The sequence below is a fragment of the Globicephala melas genome, chromosome 3 (assembly GCF_963455315.2).
Source record: "Globicephala melas chromosome 3, mGloMel1.2, whole genome shotgun sequence".
Lineage (NCBI taxonomy): Eukaryota > Metazoa > Chordata > Mammalia > Artiodactyla > Delphinidae > Globicephala > Globicephala melas.
Genome location: NC_083316.1, coordinates 146,051,800 through 146,075,535, shown reverse-complemented (window position 1 = coordinate 146,075,535; position 23,736 = coordinate 146,051,800). Strand labels below are relative to the sequence as shown.

At 41.3% G+C, this 23,736-nt stretch overlaps 1 protein-coding gene across 2 annotated transcripts; it reads right to left on the bottom strand.

The window, feature by feature from the left end:
- Positions 1–7,435: 7,435 nt before the first annotated feature.
- Positions 7,436–23,427, bottom strand: NPM1 (nucleophosmin 1). 2 transcript variants are annotated; one of them, XM_030829947.3, is made up of 11 exons: positions 23,121–23,421; positions 20,997–21,076; positions 20,388–20,507; positions 19,962–20,055; positions 19,302–19,408; positions 19,135–19,202; positions 14,634–14,691; positions 14,196–14,279; positions 13,245–13,346; positions 11,045–11,119; positions 7,436–7,792 (listed from the first exon to the last, which is right to left on the bottom strand). In XM_030829947.3, exons 1-11 carry the CDS (start codon positions 23,176–23,178, stop codon positions 7,754–7,756), a joined length of 885 nt encoding a protein of 294 aa, XP_030685807.1. In that variant the 5' UTR covers positions 23,179–23,421; the 3' UTR covers positions 7,436–7,753. The 2 variants fall into 2 exon arrangements, with proteins under 2 accessions (XP_030685807.1, XP_030685808.1); XM_030829948.3 differs by lacking the exons at positions 7,436–7,792; positions 11,045–11,119 and adding an exon at positions 11,137–12,212 and having other exon boundaries at positions 23,121–23,427.
- Between the last annotated feature and the right edge of the window lie 309 nt (positions 23,428–23,736).

Here is a 23,736-nt window from a genome sequence, read left to right as displayed (position 1 = left end):
CGCCGCCGCCGCCGCCGCCGCCGCTGCTGCTGCTCCCTCCTCGCCGGCTGCTGCTGCTGCAGACTCTGCTGCTCCGGGGCGCTCCGCGGCGCGCCCTGCGGCATCAGCGCCCCGCGCGGCTCCTCCCGAGCGCTGCGCCCTCCGGGCTGGAGCGGGGGCTGCGGGGCGGCCGCCGCTGTGCAGGAGGCACCGGCCGGTGCGAGAAAGCTTGCTCACTGCCGGCCGGCCGTCCGGCCGTCCGGGCGTCTGCGGGAGGCTGGCTGCCCTGCTTACTCCGGGGTCAGCATGCGTGGCGGGGCTGGAAGCTGGGGCGCGCTCTCCAGGCGAGGCGCGGGGCTGCGCGGGGCCAGGGGTCAGCGCTCCGGGGCCGAGGCGCGCGGCTGCAGCACGAACGCGTCACGGCCGCTCCGTCTGAGCGCCCGCCGGCTCATGTCTCCTCCTCCGCGTCTCTCCGGCCGTGCGCATCGCCACCTCCCACCACTGGCGGCGGCCGGGGCGTTTTCTACGCGCGGGCGGCGAGGGGGCGGGGGGCCGGGGGCGGGCCCGGGCCCGAGCCGGCACAATGAGGATGCGGGGCCCGGGGGCTCCCCCCTCGGGGCGCGGCCGGACGGGCGCTCAGCTAGCCTGGGTGCGCCGCGCCCACATCAAAGGCGGCCCTGCCTGCTTGCCTGCCTGCCGCAGCCTCTCCACTGCCTCCTCCTCCTTCTCCTGGCGGCTCCGGGCTGGAGGGAGGCGCTCAGACTCTCGGCGACGGGACCGGCAGCTCCGAAGGGACAGAGCCAGCTAGGCTGGAGCTGGTGAGCGCTCGAAGCCGTCGGAATTCTGCGCCTGGGCGCAATGACCCCGCGCCACGGCGCAAACGCTGCCAGAACTGGACAGGCTGCGGTCCCCAAGAACGCAGTTAGGTGCGGAACGTCCTTGCTCGCCCACATTCGCTACTCGCACTCACACCCACCAGCGCTTGAGTGGGGAGCAGGGAAGGGGCGGGTCAGGCCCAGCCCTCGGGGCGGCTCCACTTAAGGGGGTCGCTTTTACCCGCTCTGTGAGTTCACGCAGGATCGTGGCATGTCCCAGGCGCCCTCTCGGACGGCTGGCCACCCTATGTGAGCCCCCTTTCAATCTCCGTCCCTGCCGTTGAGGGGAGGGGATCTCGAGGGCGTCTCTTAAGCCCCCCACCCACCCCCACCGCCCCCCTTCCAGGGCTCCCGGGTCGGTTCCCGAGATCCCAGCTGGGCTCTCCGGTAGGTGAGCCAGCTTTGGAAACGCACGGCTGCCACCTAGCGTCCCCAAGGCTTCACTGCAGCCCAGCCCGGTCAGGCTATACAGGCCCGGGAGGAGCCAGCAGGACTATGGTCAGCGACCACTCTAGGCCCTTTGCCGGCCTCCAGGCTGAGATTTGCCACTCTTTGCACACTAAGCAGTTTGACTCTTTTAACCAGGTCCCTTCTAAGGGCATCTCTTCTAACCCCCTCCGCCCCTTCAGAGGAATCACTCCTGTCCTTGCCACCAACCTCAAAATGTAGGTGTTCTTGTCACACATTAACTGTCTCACACTGTCTAGACCTCCAGACAGCTAGGCTCTGCTTTGGCCTGATGCTAAGGGTTTGTCATAGAGGGAAAGAAACTGAACAAGCTCAAAAAGCAAAACTCAGGAATCCGGACTATTTGGTTAAAAACTTCCTGTGTCACTGGCTATGGCTGATATCCCCATTTCACGTATAGTGAAACTGAGGTAGACACTGTCAAACAGTGCTACTTCCTAGTCATGGAATATGAACTATCAGCAATTGTTCCGATTATCAAGCTTCCCTGCAAGCTATTTTATTTAAGTTCCCTTTCAAAGCTGAGGCCATCTTAAACAGCCTCTGTTTCAGCACTGGACACAAGTGCAGAAAACCTTTACAAAGCTAGGTGCTGAGCAATGGAGAAAGTTCTTGTGTGAAGAGCTAGGCTGAATTTACTTAGCCATTCTCATTGCCAGAACCAGCAAATCCCAAGACAGTATGCAATGCCCAACCACAAAACATATGCTTCCCTTGGGTCCTGTGACATCACCATGCTTGATCTTGCTTTATAAAGACCTCTGACAGCCCAGTCAAGAGGTGGGTTTGGCCTACTACCTGCTAAAGTGGGGTGTTTGAAGTATCTCCTGGCCAATAATCAGACTTACAATTTTCTGTACTGTTTTTCCTATTACTTTTGAATGAAATGGGTCCATAATTATATTCTAAAATGCCTGCAATTGTTTTCAAGGCTCAGATAGTGTTTGTTGATTTCACAAATAAAGCTATCACCCAAGTAAGATTCACCCAGAAGTCCCGTCAAGTGAAGTCCTTATTAAGAGCATAAACTCAACTTAGAGGTCCTGGATTTGAATATTGCCTCCAACATTTACTTATAAATTGCAGCAAGTGTTAAGATGCTGCGAGACAGCAAATGAGATCAGTCTGGCTCACAAGTAAGGCTCCAAAGATTTTAGCTATTATTAATAATCCTAATTATGGTTTTCAGGTTATCACATTATATTTTTCTTCACCATTTCATGAAGTAGGGAAGCAGGATCATCCTTTATTTTTTTTTTTTTTGTGGTACGCGGGCCTCTCACTGTTGCGGCCTCTCCCGTTGCGGAGCACAGGCTCCGGACGCGCAGGCCCAGCGGCCATGGCTCACACGCTCCGCGGCATGTGGGATCTTCCTGGACCGGGGCATGAACCCGTGTCCCCTGCATCGGCAGGCGGACTCTCAACCACTGCGCCACCAGGGAAGCCCCCTACGTACAACTTTTAAATGCCTGGAGCTTGACAAATGTTTATACTTCTGTAAACACCTTTCTCAGGCAACCTCCCACCACACCCATCACTAGTCTCAAGTTACCATTAGTCTGCTGGCACTAGGTTCTAGTTTCACAGAAATGGAACCATCTATGTGCTCTTTTGTGTCTGGCTTCTTTTGCTCAGCATGTTTGAAATTCAGCCTCATCCCTTGTTGCTTTTATCATTGTTCCTTTTTATTGTCAAGTAGTACTCAGTGTGGATATACCCATTTGTTTGGCAATTTATCAAAGGCTTTGAAACTAAGGGTCAAAATCCAGTTTATTTTTAAAGCTTACTGCAGCTGGTAAGAATACATTGAAATGGTGCGACAGTGGCAGTAAGGAGGCCAGCAAAAAAGCTGTTACCAGTCCAGGCTCAAGTATGGTAGTTGGGGCCAGGTGGCTATGTGCCAGTTTGGTGTTGGGAGTCGGACACAACTACATTCGATTCCTAGCTCTCGGCTGGCAAATTCACAATTTTCTGAGCAAATTCTCATCTGTAAAATTCCTGGTTGTCTGAAGGGTAGCTGAGAATGTATGTTGACTGCTTCCCCAATGGAATGCAATCCCTGAAGGGCAGTTACCTGTTTTGCTTGCTGATTAATCCTAGGCCTTAAATACATACTTTGGGACACAGTACTTACATGTTTAGATTCTTCCTACCTCATTTTCAAGTGAAAGTACACTAACAGCACTGCAATCTGACACTCGTTTTCCACCTCTCTCCAATCTTAAGAATCACAAAATTCAGGGAGTCTATAGAATACAAATATTTTGGAGAAGGATGAGAGAACCTCCAGCCTAAGAACATAGGACAAATGCAGCCTCAAGTCTTCAATCGGATGAAGTAGCTTAATCAGAAAAGTAGACACAAAGTAGCACAAAATCAGCTCTTGGAACTTTCAGATTAAAAAGGGATGTCTACTGCCAAGTTCAGGAGTCAAGGAGCAACTGGCTCTTCGTTAAGATCCGGCTGGAAGGTGGCCTTACACTTTCTGAAATAACTTTAACCCTGCATCTCCACAGTGCAGACTACTAACCCTTAATAGGGTATTTTCTGTGACCCTCAACCTTTTTCCTCGGATAATTTCAAAGAAAAACACTCCCCCAGGCAATGTAAACATAACCTCCCCACCCCACCCCCATCATCCAGTTAATAGCTTCCGGCAAGCTTTAAGACACACCACTATAAACCTCATTTTAACATCATGCGCATGATCCCGTAATTTCAGCCTGATCTGCTCTCCCCAAATGGCCTTACTTTATTAACCTATTTTGTCCTCTGGTTCAGGTTGAAGGTAACTCTGTTAAGTTCTCACCCACAACCTAACCATATGTGATAAAGATACTAAGATACCAAATGAAAAGAAGCTTCCTGCAGACAGCCAACAAGTGTGTCTCTGCCCTCCTAGTGCTCAAAATGTTCCCCTTGCTTTCCCAAAGGGTCTGATCTGATCATCCAGGTTAAGTCTTCGAAACAATACTGGGTTCAGTATTAATGAGTATCACTCCCACCAAGGCTGCGGTCTCTAAACGCCATTCTTTTTAAATAAGGAACCAGAGCTCCTTGGAAAAATGGATCATTCCAGGTCTAGAAAGAAAAGCTGTTTATCTTGTTCAAGATAAGCCTGGAACATTCTGTCACACTAGAAAGCGAAAAAGAAGTCGTATCAAAGACTACTTACTGGAGTCAGTGATGGTAGGAACAAGCTTGAAAAGGATTCCGTTGGCCAAAAAGATACAACACAGTGGATTGAAATACAAATATATAAAAATATGACTTCAGTGGCCATCATTAAAAAAAGTCTACAAATAACAAATGCTGCAGAGGGTAGAGAAAAGGGAACCCTCCTACACTGTTGATGGGAATGTAAATTGGTGCAGCCACTATGGAAAAGTGGAGGTTCTGAAGAAAACTAAGAAGTTACCTGACAAAACTATAATTCAAAAAGATACATGCACCCCTATGTTCACAGCAGCACTATTCACATGGAAGCAACCTAAACGTTCATGAACAGATGAATGGATAAAGATGTGGTTCATGTATACAATGAAATAGTACTCAGCCATAAAAGGAATGAAATAATGCCATTTGCAGCAACATGGATGGACCTAGAGATTATCATACTAAGTGAAGTCAGAGAAAGACAAATACCATATGATATCACTTACATGTGGAACCTAAAATATGGCACAAATGAACTTATTTACAAAACAGAAACAGGCTCACATAGAGAACAGACTTGCGGCTGCTGAGGGGGAGGAGGGAGGGAAGGACAGAGAGTTTGGGATTAGCAGAGGTCAACTATTATATATAGGATGGATAAACAACAAGGTCCTACTGTATAGCACAGCAAACTATATTCAATATCCTGTGATAAACCAAATGGAAAATAAAAAAGAATGTCTATATGTGTATAACTGAGTCACTCTTATGTACAGCAGAGATTAACACTGTAAATCAACTATACTTCAATTAAAAAAAATTTTTTTAAATACTGTAAAAAAAACTGAATTCAGGACACTCACTTTTTACTTTCAGGAAGTCAGCTTCTTTAGAAGAGGAATTCCCTAAGTCACAAACCTAGAGTAGTAGTTCAACTTTCAGATTACTACCATGTTTAGTTAGCTGATGTCTAATAACTAGCACTACTGGTGACTTCTGAGGCACAGGGAAATCTTTAATTCCTGCGCTTCCAAAACAGAAGCCCTATCTGGATCTGATGAGCTCTATTTAATGAGCTGGGAACAGGACAACCAGTAAGGCCGATTGCTTTCCCTCAGAATGGTGAGAAGTCCTTTTGGGTTTCCTGCCACATAAAAGTGCCCATCAGGTAAACCAAAGTTAAGGTTTAACTTCTATACAAAGCAACTCAAATATTAAAAATTTCAGACTTACTATTTGTTTAAGACAGTATTATGCAGCAAGTATATTTCTACTTCTGAACATGTTAAGGGACTAATACTAATAACTACCACACTCCTACATCACATAGTATAATAAAAAACACTATCTAGGGAATGAATGACTCAACTTTAATTGTACTTGCATTATTTGAACACCAATAACTTTTCAAATTAATGTAGAGGATGGTTAAGTGATTTGGGATTGTTCTATCAATTTAAAGTAGATGATCTTCTATATCTGAAGTACATAAAAACAAAGAACACTGAATATTTACCATCTCCTACTGTGCCTCCATTAAAATAAAGACATTAAGAGATAAGCTACAAGGACAGACATGGCCTGGAGAAAAGAAACTGAATAATCAATGAAGAAAACCACAATGTAAATGAGTAGAAGAACCCAACACCTGGAAACTTGAGATTAGACTAGACAGTACTGCACCAGTATTTTCCCCCACCCTCCAAAACTAGTTTACTCTGGAAAACCACCCCAGAAATAGAAACGCTTAAAATCTGCAGACCCCCATCAAAATATCTGAAACTAGAGCCCAGTCAACAAGTACCACCCTCCTAATCAATACAAAAGATAAAATAAACAGGCTGGTGCGGGAGGGAAACAAGTAAACAATGCATGGAATGAGAAAAAGTTTCTTCAGACTCTACATAGTGCATCCCAAGAACCAAGCAAGAGCATCTGGAAGTTAAAAAAAATAAAAGCAACACAAATTTGAAGACAGAAAATAAAGTCTCTCTCTGAAGTTTAAACAAAAAGGAATGAAGAAAAACATCCAAGAGAATCAAACAGAAGGCCTAAGAATGGATGGGAGTTAAGTAGAAGGGTAAAATCTCCCAAGTAAAAGGCCCAGACCAGAGAACTGCATCTCTGGAGAACAGACCCACAGTCCACCCAGGGCCCAAGAACAAGTCTACAAGACACATAAAATTCCAGAACACCAGCAATAAAGCAATCTTAATTAGCTGTCAGAAAAACTGGTCATATACAAAGAATACACAAAAATGGAATAGACGAGGCCAAATAAGGCAGCTCACACCCAAAATTCAGAGAAAAAGATTCGGCTTACAAGGCAGCATGTAATTTGATGTCAAAAATCAAGATGTTTTCAGGTATGCAAAAAAAATCAGAATACTTCTCCCATCTATTGGGAAACTACTGGAGGATATACCACAGCAAAACAAGCAGAACAGCAATCTAGCCCTGACCATCATGCAATTGAATTTTGGTCTAACAGATGAAGGGGTCCCAAGGTTTAGTTCCTGAATGTCCTCACATAACAACCACATGCAATAAATTAACTTCCCCTATGGATCTCAAATATGTACTATTTTGGATAAATTAAGAAAACAGTCACAGAAATAATTTTGTGTTCTGGTTCAGATAAAGAACCCAGGTTGAGAAAGGCTGCTGCAGGCTATTTAACATGCCAGATTTTCTTTGGGAGTGAAAAGGCTAGGATAGGTGGATAAGAAGGTCTGATGAACATTTGATTATAATTAACTATTATTAAGAGGTGGTAAGGTAAAAGCACTAAGCCCTCTTGATGAAAAATAGATTGGTTAACTCTGAGAAGCAGAACTATTTGGAGGGGTAGGGCAGGATACTATTTTAGAGATTTTGGAATACTATTTGACACTTTTACTATGTACACGTATTTCTTTGACAAAGTACAAAGAGGATAACAGAAAGAGAAACAGTGCTACTGTATTAAAATACTGAGTTTATTTCACATGTATATTTTTGTCTCCCCACCATTTCCATTTGTCTGACCACCACTACTACTATGTCCTATCATAACATTCCATACATACTTAAAACCAAGCAAAGGGTGGAGTTCCATCTTTAAAAACTAAACAGGCATTTTGGACAACACATTCTTGGCAATGGAACCTGGACAACATTTATCAGACACGGTAGGGAAAGTTCTCACTCTGCATTATAAAAAGGACAGCCAGATATCAACTGTTACAGAAATGAAATAAGACGGAAAATTTTAACAAACTGTTTAAACTATTTTCTTAAAGAGACTTCCTCCACTGCCAGAGATCTTGAATAGCCTGGAAAAAAAAAAAGAGAAAAGAAATGTGGTTAAAAAACCACAACACTTCATACACCCCAATAAATTAAACCACGTCTCTGTACAATTCAACATATCTATTTTTCATTCTACCACCAAAAAGGTTCACTCTAGATAATTAAGAACTGATTTCAAGGAAATTTATACTTAGGCATAATTTAATTTCAAATACTTCGATTCAGGCATAAAATCATGTGATTTTTGTACGCAAAATCACTTTTATACTAATATACATTTAACAACTTAGATATTTAGTTAAGGAAACAAAGACCAGTTAGGCCAATGTTGCCTCCATGTTATCTGCTTTCAGGCTGCCAGATTTAGAGAAAAACATGCACCTGTACACGGCACACATAAAAGTAAGTACACTTATCTGAAATAAACTATATAAATATACCAAAGTTACATCTTTTTTTACCTCTAGTTATATTTCCCTGATGATGTGGGATCTCAACAGTTCCTTATTTTGCATAATAAAATTCCTTAATTACAGTCTTATATTTTGTTTACATTTTAAGTTTATACAGTGGTCACATCCAAATTATTTCATTAATGAGAACACATACTAGCATTAGCATTATGAGACACTATATATATTTAACATGTTCTGCCATATTAGCTACTCAGACAAGCTCTTCTGGTTTGCTGAAACACAGAACACCATCTTCCATGACTAACTTGCTTTTCCATTCTTCAAGTCTAATGATTTAAAATATTATCCAGGTCTTCCCTGGTGGCACAGTGGTTGAGTCGCCTGCGGACGCAGGGGACACGGGCTCGTGCCCCGGTCCGGGAAGATCCCACATGCTGTGGAGTGGCTGGGCCCGTGAGCCACGGCCGCTGAGCCTGCATGTCCAGAGCCTGTGCTCCGCAACGGGAGAGACCACAGCAGCGAGAGGCCCGCGTACCGCAAAAAAAATAATAATAAAAAATAAAAATTAAAATAAAAAAATATTGTCCAATGATCAAAAAGAAGAGATCCCTCATCAATTTCTACATCCCTCTTCAACATATAATTCATTCTACTTGTTCTCATGCTGGTATTTAGTAACATCCATGTAAAAGAGCCAAAATCTTCAAGTGATAAAAAACATTTCAAATGACAATCATGTAAGTGCAGTATTAATTATCTACTTCAAGTTGGTGTTTCTTTTCCTATTCATGAATAATGCCTCTTAAAAAAAAAGTCTTGATGTTTTTGTCAACTGTTCAAAGGATTCAACAAGTTCTTTTAAAGCAATGGAGAACTTCAATGACTTTTCTCTTCTTTTAATTTACGTGGTCCTACTGCTGAAGAGACATTTAAATAAGCAGGTTTCACTCAATGGATTATTTAAAAGAACTTTGGGGGCCTTTTCTTCAAAGTGTTTCAGTGCTTCAAATAAATAGGATTTTCTTAAATACTGTTTTTAAACACAGCCATTGGATTTCAAATGCAAGAGAACTGAATACCATGTCAACAAATATCAGTCATTCGCTAATCATTACGTTGAATACAAATACTGAAGAACATTTTCATGACACTCTAATGTAAAAAAAAAAAAAAGCCAGATGCTACTTGACTTACGTATTATATAGAATATTGAATGGGACAGAAAACACCTTCGAATACATCATGTTTTGCTTCAACTTCGAGTAAATACTGCTTGCACCTTTATATAAACATTCAGCAAGGTTTTTATCTGTAGTCTTTCCACAAAAGGCAGTACAATTTTTTTCATTAACTCTTTAAATTCAAGAGTTTCTGCAAAAATTTGCTATTATTTCTCAGGTTCCATCTGGATTTTATTAGCCAAATCCTCATAAACAACTCTTTTGCAGAAGATAAACTGCACAAGTAATGGGAAGGTATTTTACACATTGTGATTACTTACATCTGCAGCTATGCCATAAAAATGTGACATATTCAGTGTTTTGATAATTTCATAATAGTAAACTGAGATATATTTTTTATTATTGCAGAAATTTAATCCTGGCACTTGAAAACAGCTTTCAGTTTTTAAGTCAGAAAATATTTCTGATAGCAGTGAATTCAGTCATTTTCAGCTGCAAGACTGACGTTACGCTGTTTGGAAGGCCCTTGCAACTTTAGTTACTTTATCTTCACCTGAATTTTTCTTAATCAAAAATTTTATTTTACCACTTCCTTTGGTATTAGCTGAAAAAATTATATAGCTCTTATGCTTACCTGTTATAGATGATGGTTTATATATCTCAGTATTTTCAATACTGAATTGACAATTACACACTGCATAGTTTTAAAAGGACTTTTATGTTTACTAAACGTCCGCAGAAAATTCACATAATTTACACTGGCTTTTTGGGATTCAAATATACACAAAAACAGAATAGCAACGAAAAGAATCGAAAAGATTGAAACTGGTCATCTCGTGACCACAACAAGGAAGGCTGAATTCACAATAAACAAGTAAAGAGTATTAAACCACTGAAAGGGTTTCAAACTGAGAAAAATAGTGCTGCCATTTTAAGTGATTTAAGTACTAAATACTGTGGTAGAAAAAGATCTCTAAATAACAAATTTGATTTATTGAAGAAAGCTGAATACAGGAGACTTAGGGAGCGCTGACAAAAACCATTAAACACAGAGTATGTCCTGTATGTACATGATGCCTAGCAACCCTGTGTAACTGCTTTTACATTTTCCTTTACAATCTGCGAGTCAGCAACTATAAATAAGACAGTAAAAATAAATTTATTTTTAGAATAAATAGAATATTTATTTAGAAAATAAAAATTTTCTTCTATTGACAAAATACCTTCTTCACATTAAGAAATACAAGATCTAACTCAACTGATTTTACACTTCGGTTGATTTCAGCAAAATGTGCTTCTCATAACATCTATGGAGAAAATCATCTCTGCCAACTCACAAGAAAGCAAAGAACAGACTGACCCAAGTAGCCAAATGGAGCAGCAAGGAAAACCGCAGCTCATTTCCTTAGCCAACATAGTACCAAAAGCAAAACTGAGTTCAGTAACCAAGAGATAATTTACCAACTATATAAAAGCTGGGAAAAATGTACGAAAAAAGTTATCTCCTCAGTCTCTGCCAACTAAATTCTTAAGAGTTTCCATGTATTTAATCTGAAGTATTGTCTGTGGTTAGGAACATTTTAAAAGAAGCCAACACCTAAAGAGACCAAACAAATAGCCATAATAAGTCACAATAAAAATTTTGGATTTGATCATGTCTCCAACAAAGATCAGTTACCTCCTGGTCAGTCATCCGGAAACAATTCTTCACATAATTGATGAATTTGGCTTCCACTTTGGGAAGGGAACCACCCTATTGAGACAAAAGCATTATTAAGGGTAAGTATAGAAACATTGTTTTTGAGGGAGATTGTTAGAAATTCCTCAAAGATTTGAGTGCTGTTTATTATATGGATCATTGTGATTCATTCCTTGTCTCTTCAACTCCTTCATTTTAATACTGAATAAATCCTTTTTTAGGCCTAGAAAGACATGTTTGTATAACATATTAGGACCTAGGTCTTCCACAAGTACTCTCATACTGAATAAGGTTTGTCCAAGTTTCAAATTCCCTGCCCCCACCCAGCCACTCTAAAAACACGAAGTATAAGCTATGCTTGTGATTCTTCAGGAACTCAACCATCAACTTGACTGCCTACTGTATTTATCTAACAAGTCGGCTTTATCACCATCCTCTACCACCCAGGACCAAATACATTTCACTAAACTCTAAACTTCGCCATTCCTTTCAATTATGGACACAGGGAAGAAAGCACAATAGTAGTAACACCAAATTATTTTCAAAGTATATGTCACCAAATATTTTCAAAAATCTTGAAACGTTTATACTTATCTCTGCTCTGGAATTACCTTAACGCATTAATTTTTTCACTTTTGTTTCCTATTTTGATAACTAAATTTTGATTTTCCTTGTAACCTGAATCTTCTGTGCATTTTAAAAGGATCAAGAAGGCTTCAGGTATGGTGTAAGATACTTAACTGCCTCATCACCTAGAAAATAAACCTCACTATAATTTACACTTTTAAATTATTGTCACATACATTCTTATTTGATTCAAATATTTATTGAGCAGCTAGGGAGATACAAAGGTGATTAAAATATGGTCAAAGAGGTGAGGCAAATGCACAAATAATAGAAAGCAAAGTATAAGGTTCACTGGATCACAGCAGTCAAAAGAAAGTGTTTTAGGAGATCAAGAGATTGCTTCCAGCCTGGAAGGGGGGTATGGGTGGGTGGCAAATCAGGAAAGGGGATTGAGTTAAAATAGAAGACTTCAGTCTGGATTGTTGATGATACTCAGTTTGGACTATATTTGTCTCTCCTTTTCCTCTCTCCCCATCTTTGGGCTTAATTTACCAGTAGTGCCCAGGATTGTTCAATGCGCCTGCAATTAAACCAAGGAGATAGGACCATATTAAAATTAGGGGGAGGGGTATCTAAAATGTCATTTTAGAACGGTACGCAAGGGATAAAAATAAAGCAGCGATACCAGGAAGGCTAAAAGGTTTACAGTAGTACTAAAGCAAAATCAAGAAATACATTCTGGTTCTAAAATGTTAGTTTTCCAACTGACTCATAACTGCACAATGAAAGGAAATCTACGAAGCCATGTAGAACCTAGAGAGCACAGAAAAAACATAGGGAAAGGGAGTCAGTAACTTTTCCTCACCATCCCGCATTTATTCTCAATAATTGGGGTCTGAGAATATTCACAGAATTTTAAAGTTTCTCTCAAATGTGTTTCAAGGCATTAAAACCAATTACTCCATACTCCGGAGTTCACTAAAGTTTACTAAGTGCATCCCCCCCACCCCAAATCAAGCAAGGCAAGTAGGGAAAAAGCTAATCCTCTTTTCACACATTTCCACTAAGACAAAAGGAGACTAAATGTAAACACGTTAGTCACTCAAATTCAAGATATTATCACACGTATTGCCTGGTGACATCTTGGTGCAAATGGCAAATAGAAATGACTCAATTTGCTGGAGAGTGTTTCTGACTACAGTCAAACACGAGTAATTTTTTTAAAAACTACAACACCAAGCGGCCAAAGACTACTTTTCCAGCTGTTTGCAATTTTAGAAGACTCAAACGCCCTCTGCTGGTACTGTGGCATCTCATGACCAGAACAGGTGAAGGGAAATGCTCTCATTTTAACATCTAAGGTAAGAATATATCTTACAATCAACTTACTTGTATTCCTTTTATAATGGAAAATAAAGCATATGTCACTTCAAATATGCAAAAAAATCAACAGAGACTATAAATTAATGTAAGTAACTAGTAATTCATTTTTGAGATAATTTCACACAAGGGCAAGTATATTAACTATAAAAAATGAGGAAGAGTCCTGTTCTAAACCCCAGAAAGGTAAAATTACCAATTTAGTTCCTTTAAGGAAGACAATTTTACTCACTTTTTCTATACTTGCTTGCATTTTTGCTTTAATGTCTTCTACAGAGCTAGGTCCTTTCGGTGTTTTAGGAGTTTTTTCCTGTTTTTTGAAGGATTCTTGACCCTGGGAAAAAAGGCGAATTTTAACATCATAAGAACTCTTAAGACCCACTCTACCTGGATTTTCTCAACAAAATTCTTACAGTCCTTTGTAAAAACAAGTATACACCAGAATTGAGTTAAATGAATTCATGTCTCAACAATTATTTTTAAATTATTGCTTAAGAAAGGAATAGGAAATAGTTTGAGCCTGCATTTATATTCAACACAAGGTCAGTTCTACACTTAAAGTATATTATCAAAAAAAGAAACCAGAAGGTCCCCAAGAATGAAGCAACAAAGTTAACGCAGCTTGATGCCTGGGGCCCATTCCATAGCATTTAAATGATAATCTCCCAACATGCGGCCAGCACCAGAAACTGCACTATGCGATAAACATACCTTTCAACAAGCAAGAACCCTTATATGACACAACTGTTTGTACCACAATAAAAATCTTTCTGTCGGCTTTCTCCCCCATTAGAAAGCCACGGCAATATACAGTTGACCCTTGAATGTCAACAGGTGACGCCAGCCCTCCACGTGGCCAAAAATCTGTGTATAACTTGTCGGCCCTCCACATCTGTGGTTCCTCTGCATCCAGATTCAACCAAACGTGGATATGCAGTACTGTAGCATTTACAAAAAAAAAAAAAAAACCGTGATAAATGGACCCATGCAGTTTAAGCCTATGTTGTTCAAGGGTCAACTGTCTAACTATATGACAGTGATTACCAATAAAATAATCACATCTTAGCTCTTCGACACCAGCTACAGGCGTTCTCCAAAGACCTACCAAATTTTTAAAAGTAGATTCTTCCACAGAAGAACCTAACTACTTCAATGGAGCTTGTATTTGTATGTTACCACTTACTTTTGATCTTGGTGTTGATGGTTTTGAGTCTTTTCCATTCTGGTTTGATTTTTGTGCATTTTTGGCTGGAGTATCTCGTACAGACTGCAATTACAAATTAATCTTAGTCAATGCCCCTCCCTACATAACAGACATATTAGTACAAATAAAACTGCCCCAAACCATGGCAAAAGCAGCAGTCAGGCTAAGAGAAACAATCATTTCGACAAAAGATTACAAAAGGGTTAACAAACAGACAGAAGGCTATATAAAGAAAATAGGTAATTCCCCACTATTAGAAAAGTTTCCAGGATAGCCCTACTCAAGAAAAATTTGAAGTATGAGATCATCTTCTCCTAAGACAATTTTCAATAACCACAAAACAAGCCAATGGCAAAAATTCCCATCATTTTGTTATTAGCTATTTCTGATAATCTTATACTACTGTATCTTACTTACTTTCTTTACTGGAGCTTTTTCTTCAGCTTCCTCATCATCAAAGTCATCATCATCATCACTACAAATGAAATAAGTCCTTATTACTGATTCAATGCACTCAACAAATCTAGAAAGCTTATCCAGAAAGTGGATGAACCTACAAGTTTAGTCATTCAAAGCATGAAGAGCTTTCAAACTTTTGTGGGTTGACAAAAGAACTGACAGCACAATCTTGAACACGAATTCATTTTCACTGCAACATTATTCACAATTACCAAGTGGTAGAAGCAACCCAGGGAATTCCCTGGCAGTCCAGTGGTCAGGACTCCGCACTTCCACTGCAGCGGGGCACAGGTTCAATCCCTGGTTGGGGAACTAAGAGATCCCGCATGCAGCACGGTGTGAGCCAACCCGCCCCCCACTCCCAAAAAAGCAGCAACCCAAATGTTCATCAACAAATTGTAGGGAAAATGTCATATACGTATATATATCAGGGAATATGCAGTCTTAGGGAAATCCTCAAATGTAGCACATGGATGAACCTTAAGGACATTATGCTAAGTGAAAGAACAGTCACAAAAGACAAATACCGTATGATTCCACTTATATGAGGTATCTAAAGGAATCAGTCTTTATAGAAACCAAAAGTAGACTGGTGGCTGGCAGGGGAGAGGTGGAAATGGGGACTTTTTGTTCAACGGTTATGGTTTTCAGTGTAACTAGATGAGCTTGAGACGTTACACAACAATGTGATTATGATTAGCGCTACTGAACTGCACACTTAAAAAACAGTTAAGATGGGAAATATGGTGTTATGTTTTTTACAACTGAAAATAAATTTTTGAAAATGAAGTTATTTAAAGAAATTAAAATAAATAGAAATATTCCAAATTCATGGACCAGTAAATATTAAGGTGGCAACTCTCCAAATTAATCTACAGATTTAACACAACCCCTAAAAGAATCCTAGCTGGTATCTCCATAGAAACTGATCCTAAAACTCACACTGAAACTCTAGGAACCCAAAGTAGCCAAAATCAATCTTGGAAAAGAACAAAGGTGAAGCATTCACATTAAGTAATTACAAACTAAAATCTATAAAAAGTACAAAGCAACAGAAATCAGAATAATGTTTCACCGGCGGAAGGATAGACATGGAACTGAAGAGTCCAAAAGTAAATATACATTTATAGTAACTATTTTCAAAAAGGGGGCAAAGACCATTCAATGGGGAAAAGTCTTTCACAAATGGTGCTGGGATTACTGGATATCCACAATCAAAAAAATAAATAAAACTGCCTCCTACCTCACAATAGATACAAAAATCAATTCAAAACGGATAAAAGGTAAGAGCTGAAACTATAAAACTTTTTGAAGATTTGGCAATGGTTTCTTAGGTCTGACACCGAAAACAATAAAGGAAATAAACCAAACTTTATGAAATTTAAGTTTTTCTGTAAAGGACCACCAACAGAGTATAAAGACAACCCATGGAATGGGAGAAAATGTTTGTAAATTCTACCTGATAAGGGATTTGTTTCCAAAATATATAAAAAGTTCTTACAGTTCAATAATACAAAACGAGTAAAAGTACTGCTACATGCTACAAGGATGAATCTTAAACACTGTGATAGGGCTTCCCTGGTGGCACAGTGGTTGAGAGTCCGCCTGCCGATGCAGGGGACACGGGTTCGTGCCCCGGTCCGGGAAGATCCCACATGCCGCGGAGTGGCTGGGCCCGTGAGCCATGGCCACTGAGCCTGCACATCCGGAGCCTGTGCTCTGCAACGGGAGAGGCCACAACAGTGAGAGGCCCTCGTACCGCAAAAAAAAAACCCCACAAAACATTGTGATAAGTTAAACAAACCAGCCACAAAAGAGCACATATTGTATGATTCCATTTATATGAAATATCCAAAACAGGCAAATCTATAAAATACAAAAAGTACATTAGTGGTTGACTAGAGCTGGGGAAGATGAGGGGTTATAGCATAGTTTCTTTCTGAGGTGATGAAATGTTCTGAAATTGGCTGCACAACTGTGCATATACACTATAAAGCACCAAACTGTACACTCTAAATGGAGGAACTGGGGGGAAAAAATCCAATCACTGACTGGGGGGAAAAAATCCAATCACTGGAGAAGTCCACGAATAAGTACGAATCAGCAAATGGTGGAATTGGTTTAAATTGTAATTACTTCACAAATCAAACATTATATACTGGCCAAAATGGTTTCTCTTCCACACTACATAGTCTAAATAAAAAACAGGAGTAACTTCACCCATGTGCAACCAAAGAAACACTTCTTTCCAATACAGGGGTAAAAAATCTGCTATGTTAACTGGATAAAATACCATGTAGTATACATTTAAAGGCATATAACGTCTTTTAAGTAATTTTTAACAGTGATTTGTCAATTTTGGCCCTAGCACCCAATACCTGCATGGGCTACCCCACACTAAAAAAAAGATGACAATGGTTTCTATAAAACCACTACTGTAAGCAGTTTTATTAGGATATTCCCTAATAAAATAGGGGAAAAGGGTGTTTATGGAGAACCACCCTTTATTTTTTAAGTAACAGATATTTTCCTGGGTGGCACCTAGGCAAATCCCATTGCCACCTCAATGAAAAACAAGGAACACTCTCCACCACCCTCTCACCTGATCTGGCCCCTGTGGAAACAACACTGAACTTGTAAGAAAGCACAGCCCATGCTGCCCCAGGACCCAGCCATAACCATGAGCCACTTGGGGAATGGCCACTCTGGCCCCACGGGGGCCCCATGCCAGCCATGCTTGAACGCCTAACATTTTCAGGGCCCCCTAAAAACTGTCCTCCTAAGTCACCCCTTATAGCTCCCTGGCCACCCAGAATAATCCACCCAGGATGTATCTGTAAGCCATATTAACTTTTTTTTTAACTTTTTATTTTATATTGGAGTATAGTTGATTAACAATGTTGTGTTGGTCATACTAACTTTTAATGTACTACATGGTCTTCAGCTTTTCTTGCTTACATCAACAGCAGTCAACCAACCCCATACCATACCCCTTCCATCCCCAGAACAGAACCAACTGATCTGCCTTTTATTTTGTGGGTTCCAAGCCTTCTTGGATTATGGCTTACAATTTCCACATAATAACTACTTTTAACTAACAAACCTTGGGGCTCCTCTTAATGTTTTCATTGCCCCCTAACCAATGGAATCTTCTAAGACTTGTTATCCTCAAGGGATCCATTAACTGCCTCTACTTACACATGTATCTGACTACCCTTTTTTCCCTTTTATGAAAACTTACCGATTTGGACCTTGTCACCATCTACACTTTTCATTCCTCCCTCACCACCTAACTTAAAAGACAGCTTAGAGAAGACATGCAAGACAAGAACGTAAACTATTTACACTGTAGTTACATCAGGAATTATCCCCATTTTAAAGACAGGAAATCTTCCAAAGCTCAGGCATAGTCAAGTAGTAACAAACACCAACTATATTGAGTTTGTTTATAAGTTTAACATGCAGGTAATTTTGAATTTTGTTTGTGTGTGTGTGGTACGCGGGCCTCTCACTGTTGTGGCCTCTCCCTTTGCGGAGCATAGGCTCCAGACGCACAGGCTCAGCGGCCATGGCTCACGGGCCCAGCCACTCCGCAGCATGTGGGATCCTCCCAGACAGGGGCACGAACCCGTGTCCCCTGCATTGGCAGGTGGACTCCCAACCACTGTGCCACCAGGGAAGCCCCCTGAATTTTTTAAGCATTCAACTCTTTCCTATTTTCTGCTTCCACTGTCATGCTCAAAGGCCTTTTTAAAGGGCTACCAGCTTGGCTAGTTGAGGTCACTGAAAACCTACTTTGCAGATCTGATCATCAAATTAGTGCATGTTCTCTCAGAGTCTTAGATTCCATTTCAATTGTTTTCAGTAAATATATATTGGACCAACCTGAGAACTCAAGAACAAAGCTGACAAGCAATTAAAAATTCAATATTAATAAATTTCTGATATGGCTGCATATAGGAAAGACTAATTATGAGGAGCATTTTATTTCATAGCGTGTTTGTAACTTTACCATAATCTGACCTAGTTTAACAAACATATCAAATCTTGTTTACAACCAAATTTTAAGTTCTCCAGCAAAATCCTATTCTCTTTTAGAATCTAATTTTCTCATAAGGACCAGGACAACCATATGCCAAAATCCTTTGTGGGGAAAAAAAATCCTCAAGTGACAACTTACAAAATGAATATAGCTGGAACTATTCAGATTCTCTTTATGCCCAACCCATTTATTATAAACTGTTCAGCGTAAAATACAGACTTAGCATACAGTAATGTGTCCACTAAACCTTCCTCAGAAAAAAGGCACCTAGTCAAATACATCTGGGAAGTGCTGCATATTCCATCCTTTAACTCAGCTCATTTAACACAAACTGACAACCACTAATCATGATTTTGGTAAATCGTTTTTATAACCCCCCATACAACAATGTCAGGTTTCTAAGGGCATACTACTTACTCTTCATCATCATCGTCGTCGTCATCATCATCATCTTCATCTTCATCAGCAGCAAGTTTTACTTTTTTCTTAAAAAAATAATTGGACACACACTCGTAAGTAAGTACTAATCCAAACTACCAAACTAAAGGCCAGAATAAATTATGTATAGTAAATTGCATCTGTACCTGTGGAACCTTGCTACCACTTCCAGGGGCAGAACGCTTTCCAGATATACTTAGGAGCTTCACATCCTCCTCCTCTTCATCTTCTGACTCTGCATCTTCTTCCACAGCTAAAATAAAATTCTTTATTAGCCACTATGAAAATTCAACCAACAGCAAGAACTCAGAAAAAAGGGCACTGATAAGACACAGTAATGAGTATTTTAAAACTCAGATTCTATTAGAAAAACAGTAAAAAAAAAAAAAAAAAAATTTTTTAAAAGGAATTTGGTGGACTAATACTCATTACTAGGTTTTACATGCAAAACACCAGGCTCTTCTAGTTATAAATTACTAGATTCTCTCTCTCTTTTTTTTTTTTTGGTGGTATGCGGGCCTCTCACTGTTGTGGCCTCTCCCATTGCGGAGCACAGGCTCCGGACACGCAGGCTCGTGGGCCTAGCCGCTCCACAGCATGTGGGATCTTCCCTGACCGGGGCACGAACCCGTGTCTCCTGCATCGGCAGGCGGACTCTCAACCACTGCGCCACCAGGGAAGCCCCTAGATTCCCACTTGAACCTATTACAGACAGCCGTACTAGAACTAAGCATACTTTATAAAGTCCAAATTGGGAACAAAGTAACTGCATTAAAAATAAGCATCATAACATAAAAATAACATACCTACTAAGTGCTGTCCGCTAATATGCACAGGCCCTGAACCACACTTCAACCGTAAGACCACAGGTGGTGTTATTTCAAAGCCCCCAAGGGAAACCTAAAAAGAAGAAATTATAAATCACTAAATATTGTGGGGGAAAAAAATGGTTACATGTTAGGTATAAAATCTGTTCATAACTTAAAAATGTTTCTGAACAAGCAAACCCATAAGCCAAATGAACAAATCAGTGAACCTGTTTTTTCCACCTCTGATAAACAAGCAGCTACCACCACGATGATCAGTCAACACCAGTGACAGAATATGCAGCTGTGACTACTAGGAAAAAACCAAACCAAATTCCCCAATCTCCTTGTAACCTAAATGACACTCACCTTAAGGCAACAGAATCAGAATTTGACATAAAATCCAAAGTGTAAATGTGCCCTTACCGTTGGCTGCACAGACATTTTCAAAGTTGCCAGTGTTACTTTAATTGGACTGCCTTCATAATTCATTGCCTCTGCTTCGACAATGTGCAATTCATCCTTTGCACCAGCCCCTAAACTGACCTGTGAATAGAAGAACAGTACTTCAACTTAAGTTTCCACCATTTTACAAGCCCCCCAACCAGTTGTTTTAAAAAATCAGAACAATTATAAACCTTTCATTATTACCACTGATGGGAAACTGACTTGAGCACAATGTTGTTTTCAAGTTTTATGTGACTTTGACAATTTCTCATATTTGGTAAATCTTAACAATTACATAAAAATGCATTTGATGACAAAGATGTTTATGTCATCACCCATGCCTAAGTACAAACCACCTTTTACTGGCCACCTAGAAGTTAAGTAGTAGGCTATAGGCTAGTGTCTGTGGAGAACAAATAAGATTTATATTTATCACTACCCTGAAGGGCATTTTAATACAACTGTAGAAGCGAAGAACATAAATAAGGAAAGAAAAATACTGCTGTAAAATAAGTATTAATCCACACGAATAGGAACTAAGAGACTGAAATCAAATGTTAAGTAGTTTATTTTGAAAAGTTTAAGTACCGTTCTTAAAGATAACTGGTGCTCATTTTCATCATTATCCACCTTAAAGTGATAATCTTTGTCGGCCTTTAGTTCACAACCTGTAAATGAAGAAAAAATTCAACTATAACAAGGAGAAAAATAACACTAAAAATTCAGTGTGTGTAACCAAAAAGTTAACTTGTGAACTAATTTTTACTATTCTAGCTACCAAAAGGCAAGGCAGAAGTACCTCTTCCTGGATTTCTTGAACACAAAATATAAACATCAAATAACATCCATACAGAGATTTATAAATTCCACTTCCCACTACATTATTTTATGCTCAACTACACTACTATTCTTATGTAGAAACAGAATCAAAAATTTAGTAAACCTAGAACTGAAACCAACCCTAACATACAATGTTGATAAAATCCCATATATATTATATATATATATATAATATATATATTATTTTAAAGTTGAATTACCTACCAAAACTCCCAGGTGCCAAATTTAGAAATGACAATGGTTACACAAACACCTACATCAACAGCTTGCATTTACAACAGAAAAACTACAAATGTAAAAGAACTAAAACTCATTACAGGGGTCAACATTCCATCTTCGAAGTAACAGAAATGATGTACATTAAATTCTGTTCAGAAATTATGTTTAAGACAATAGAAATATCCTAGGGATACTTCCAATAGCAAGAGTTAACACAAAAATTTTGATATAAATTTTGATGTAAACTGATCAGAAACGCCAGCTTTTCAAAATGCTAGAAATAAAAGCCTTAATGCATAGTGCATGTTACTACTACCATTCATGAAAAAGCAAATTGTCTTAAATACCATCAGAATTAAACTTTATTTAATTTAAATAGTCCCATTTAGTTGTCACCTAATAGTTACTGGAATAGATGCTTAACTGTTATTGCTCAATTAACAAATCTCAGCATAGTATATAAGGAAACAAAATTAATTTGGGGCAGGATTTGCACTTACTTTAAATTAAAGCCTGACACAAAGGCTTCAACAATTCAGTTTAGTGAGACTGAAAAACCAACGAAGGCCCCTTAGTATGGTACTTGATGTGCTCGAGGGGGGAAATTCCAAAACCCTGGCATAGAATTACAAGTTTAATTGTAATTCTGGCCTCCGCCAGTCTCCCTCCCTAGCCAGCCCCCACCCCAAATCATTTGTAATGCATCAGATCTGGAGGCAAGGGTCATGGGGTTAGATGTAGTCTCTTCCTACAAGTGCAACCTTCGTTAAGCCACTTCGGTTCTCTGAGCGGCAGTACCTCCTCTGCGAGGTGGACGCGGTGAAACAGAAAGAGGATTCTCTAAATGAGAACTACCAGCATAGATGTTAAGCACCGAACAAAAGACTTCCAAGAGTCCTGGAGCTACCAACCACTTCACCTAACATTTCCGGCCCACCAGCCTCAATGAAGCCCCAGGACCCCAGGCTCGGGGGTGACAAGACACCAGTGAGCCCCGGATGCAGCGCCCACACCCCCCTCCTTCCCCCAACCACGTGGCAACCACGTGCTCCCCAGCGGTCGCGGCCTCCTCACGCCGGGCCGGGCCGGGTCGCATCTCCCTTGCCCCCAGCAACCAGCCGAGGCACCGGGGCCGAAGCTCGGTCGAGAGCTCCTGACCCTGAGGCCTGAGGACAACGCCATGCTCAATTGTTCCTCTCGTCCAGAAAGGAGGCCCAAGCCTCCTCACACCACGAACCCACAAAACCTCCTACACCACCAACGCGGAGCTCAGCCTCAGGCCCCCGCCCGGAATGAGAAGCCTACCAACTCACAAAACCCCAGAAAATAATTGTGCCCGGAGCTCCATCATGGGCCCCGCGTAACGGCCGAACCCTCAGCCGGTCGGTTCCACGTTACCTCAAGCCCTGGGCCTCGGACCGCTGACGCCTCAGCCTTCAGGCCGCCCCTCCTTCCCACCCCCCTCCGTGCTTCCGGCTCGCCCCTCCTGGGTCCCCATCCTGTAGGCGGCAGGACCCCGTCTGCTCGCTTCCCACTCCCTCAGGCCTCCAGCCTGCTTAGCTTTCCTCGCTAACCCAGGCCTCAATGGGATCCCGCCCCCCCACCAAAGCCTGCAGGCCCTGCTCGGCCTCGCTCCAACCCCCCAGCAGTTACCGAAAAGATAGTTCTGGGGCCTCAGGGGGCTCATGTCCATGTCCATCGAATCTTCCATGGGTTGGTGGCACGCACTTCGGTGGGAGAGAAAGTGGACGGAGATAAAAGACTACCGTTCGAAGGAACAGTCACGCAGGACGGAATCAGACCAGGGAAAGGACGCGGGTTCCCTGCGCACATATATAGCAACCTGGAGATCTCGCGAGAGCTCCTTAAGTCCCGTCTCCGCGCCTGTGCTCCGGAGCCCCCCTCCCCGCACGGTCGCCCTCTCGCGCAAGCGCTCTTCAACCTCACTCCTTTCTACCTCGTCCCCCACCTCCTCCAGGTACTTCGCGGGCTCCCACCGAGCACGCGCACTCGTACCCCGGCCCCACCCCTCCGCCGCAGCCGCCGCCTGTGCGCACGCGTGCTTACCCCCGGTAGCGCGCGTTCCCCGCCTTCTAGCTTTCCACGTCCTCTCCGGCTCAGGCGCGCGGGCCTTGCTAGAGGAGACTGCGCAGCCCACCCTGCAAAATGGCGACGGTAACAGTTAGCTGTGTTAGGTACGGAGGGCGAGCCGGTTGTGAGTCAGAGAGGAGCTCGATTCACCTTTCTCCGTCTCCTCGTGCCTCGCAGG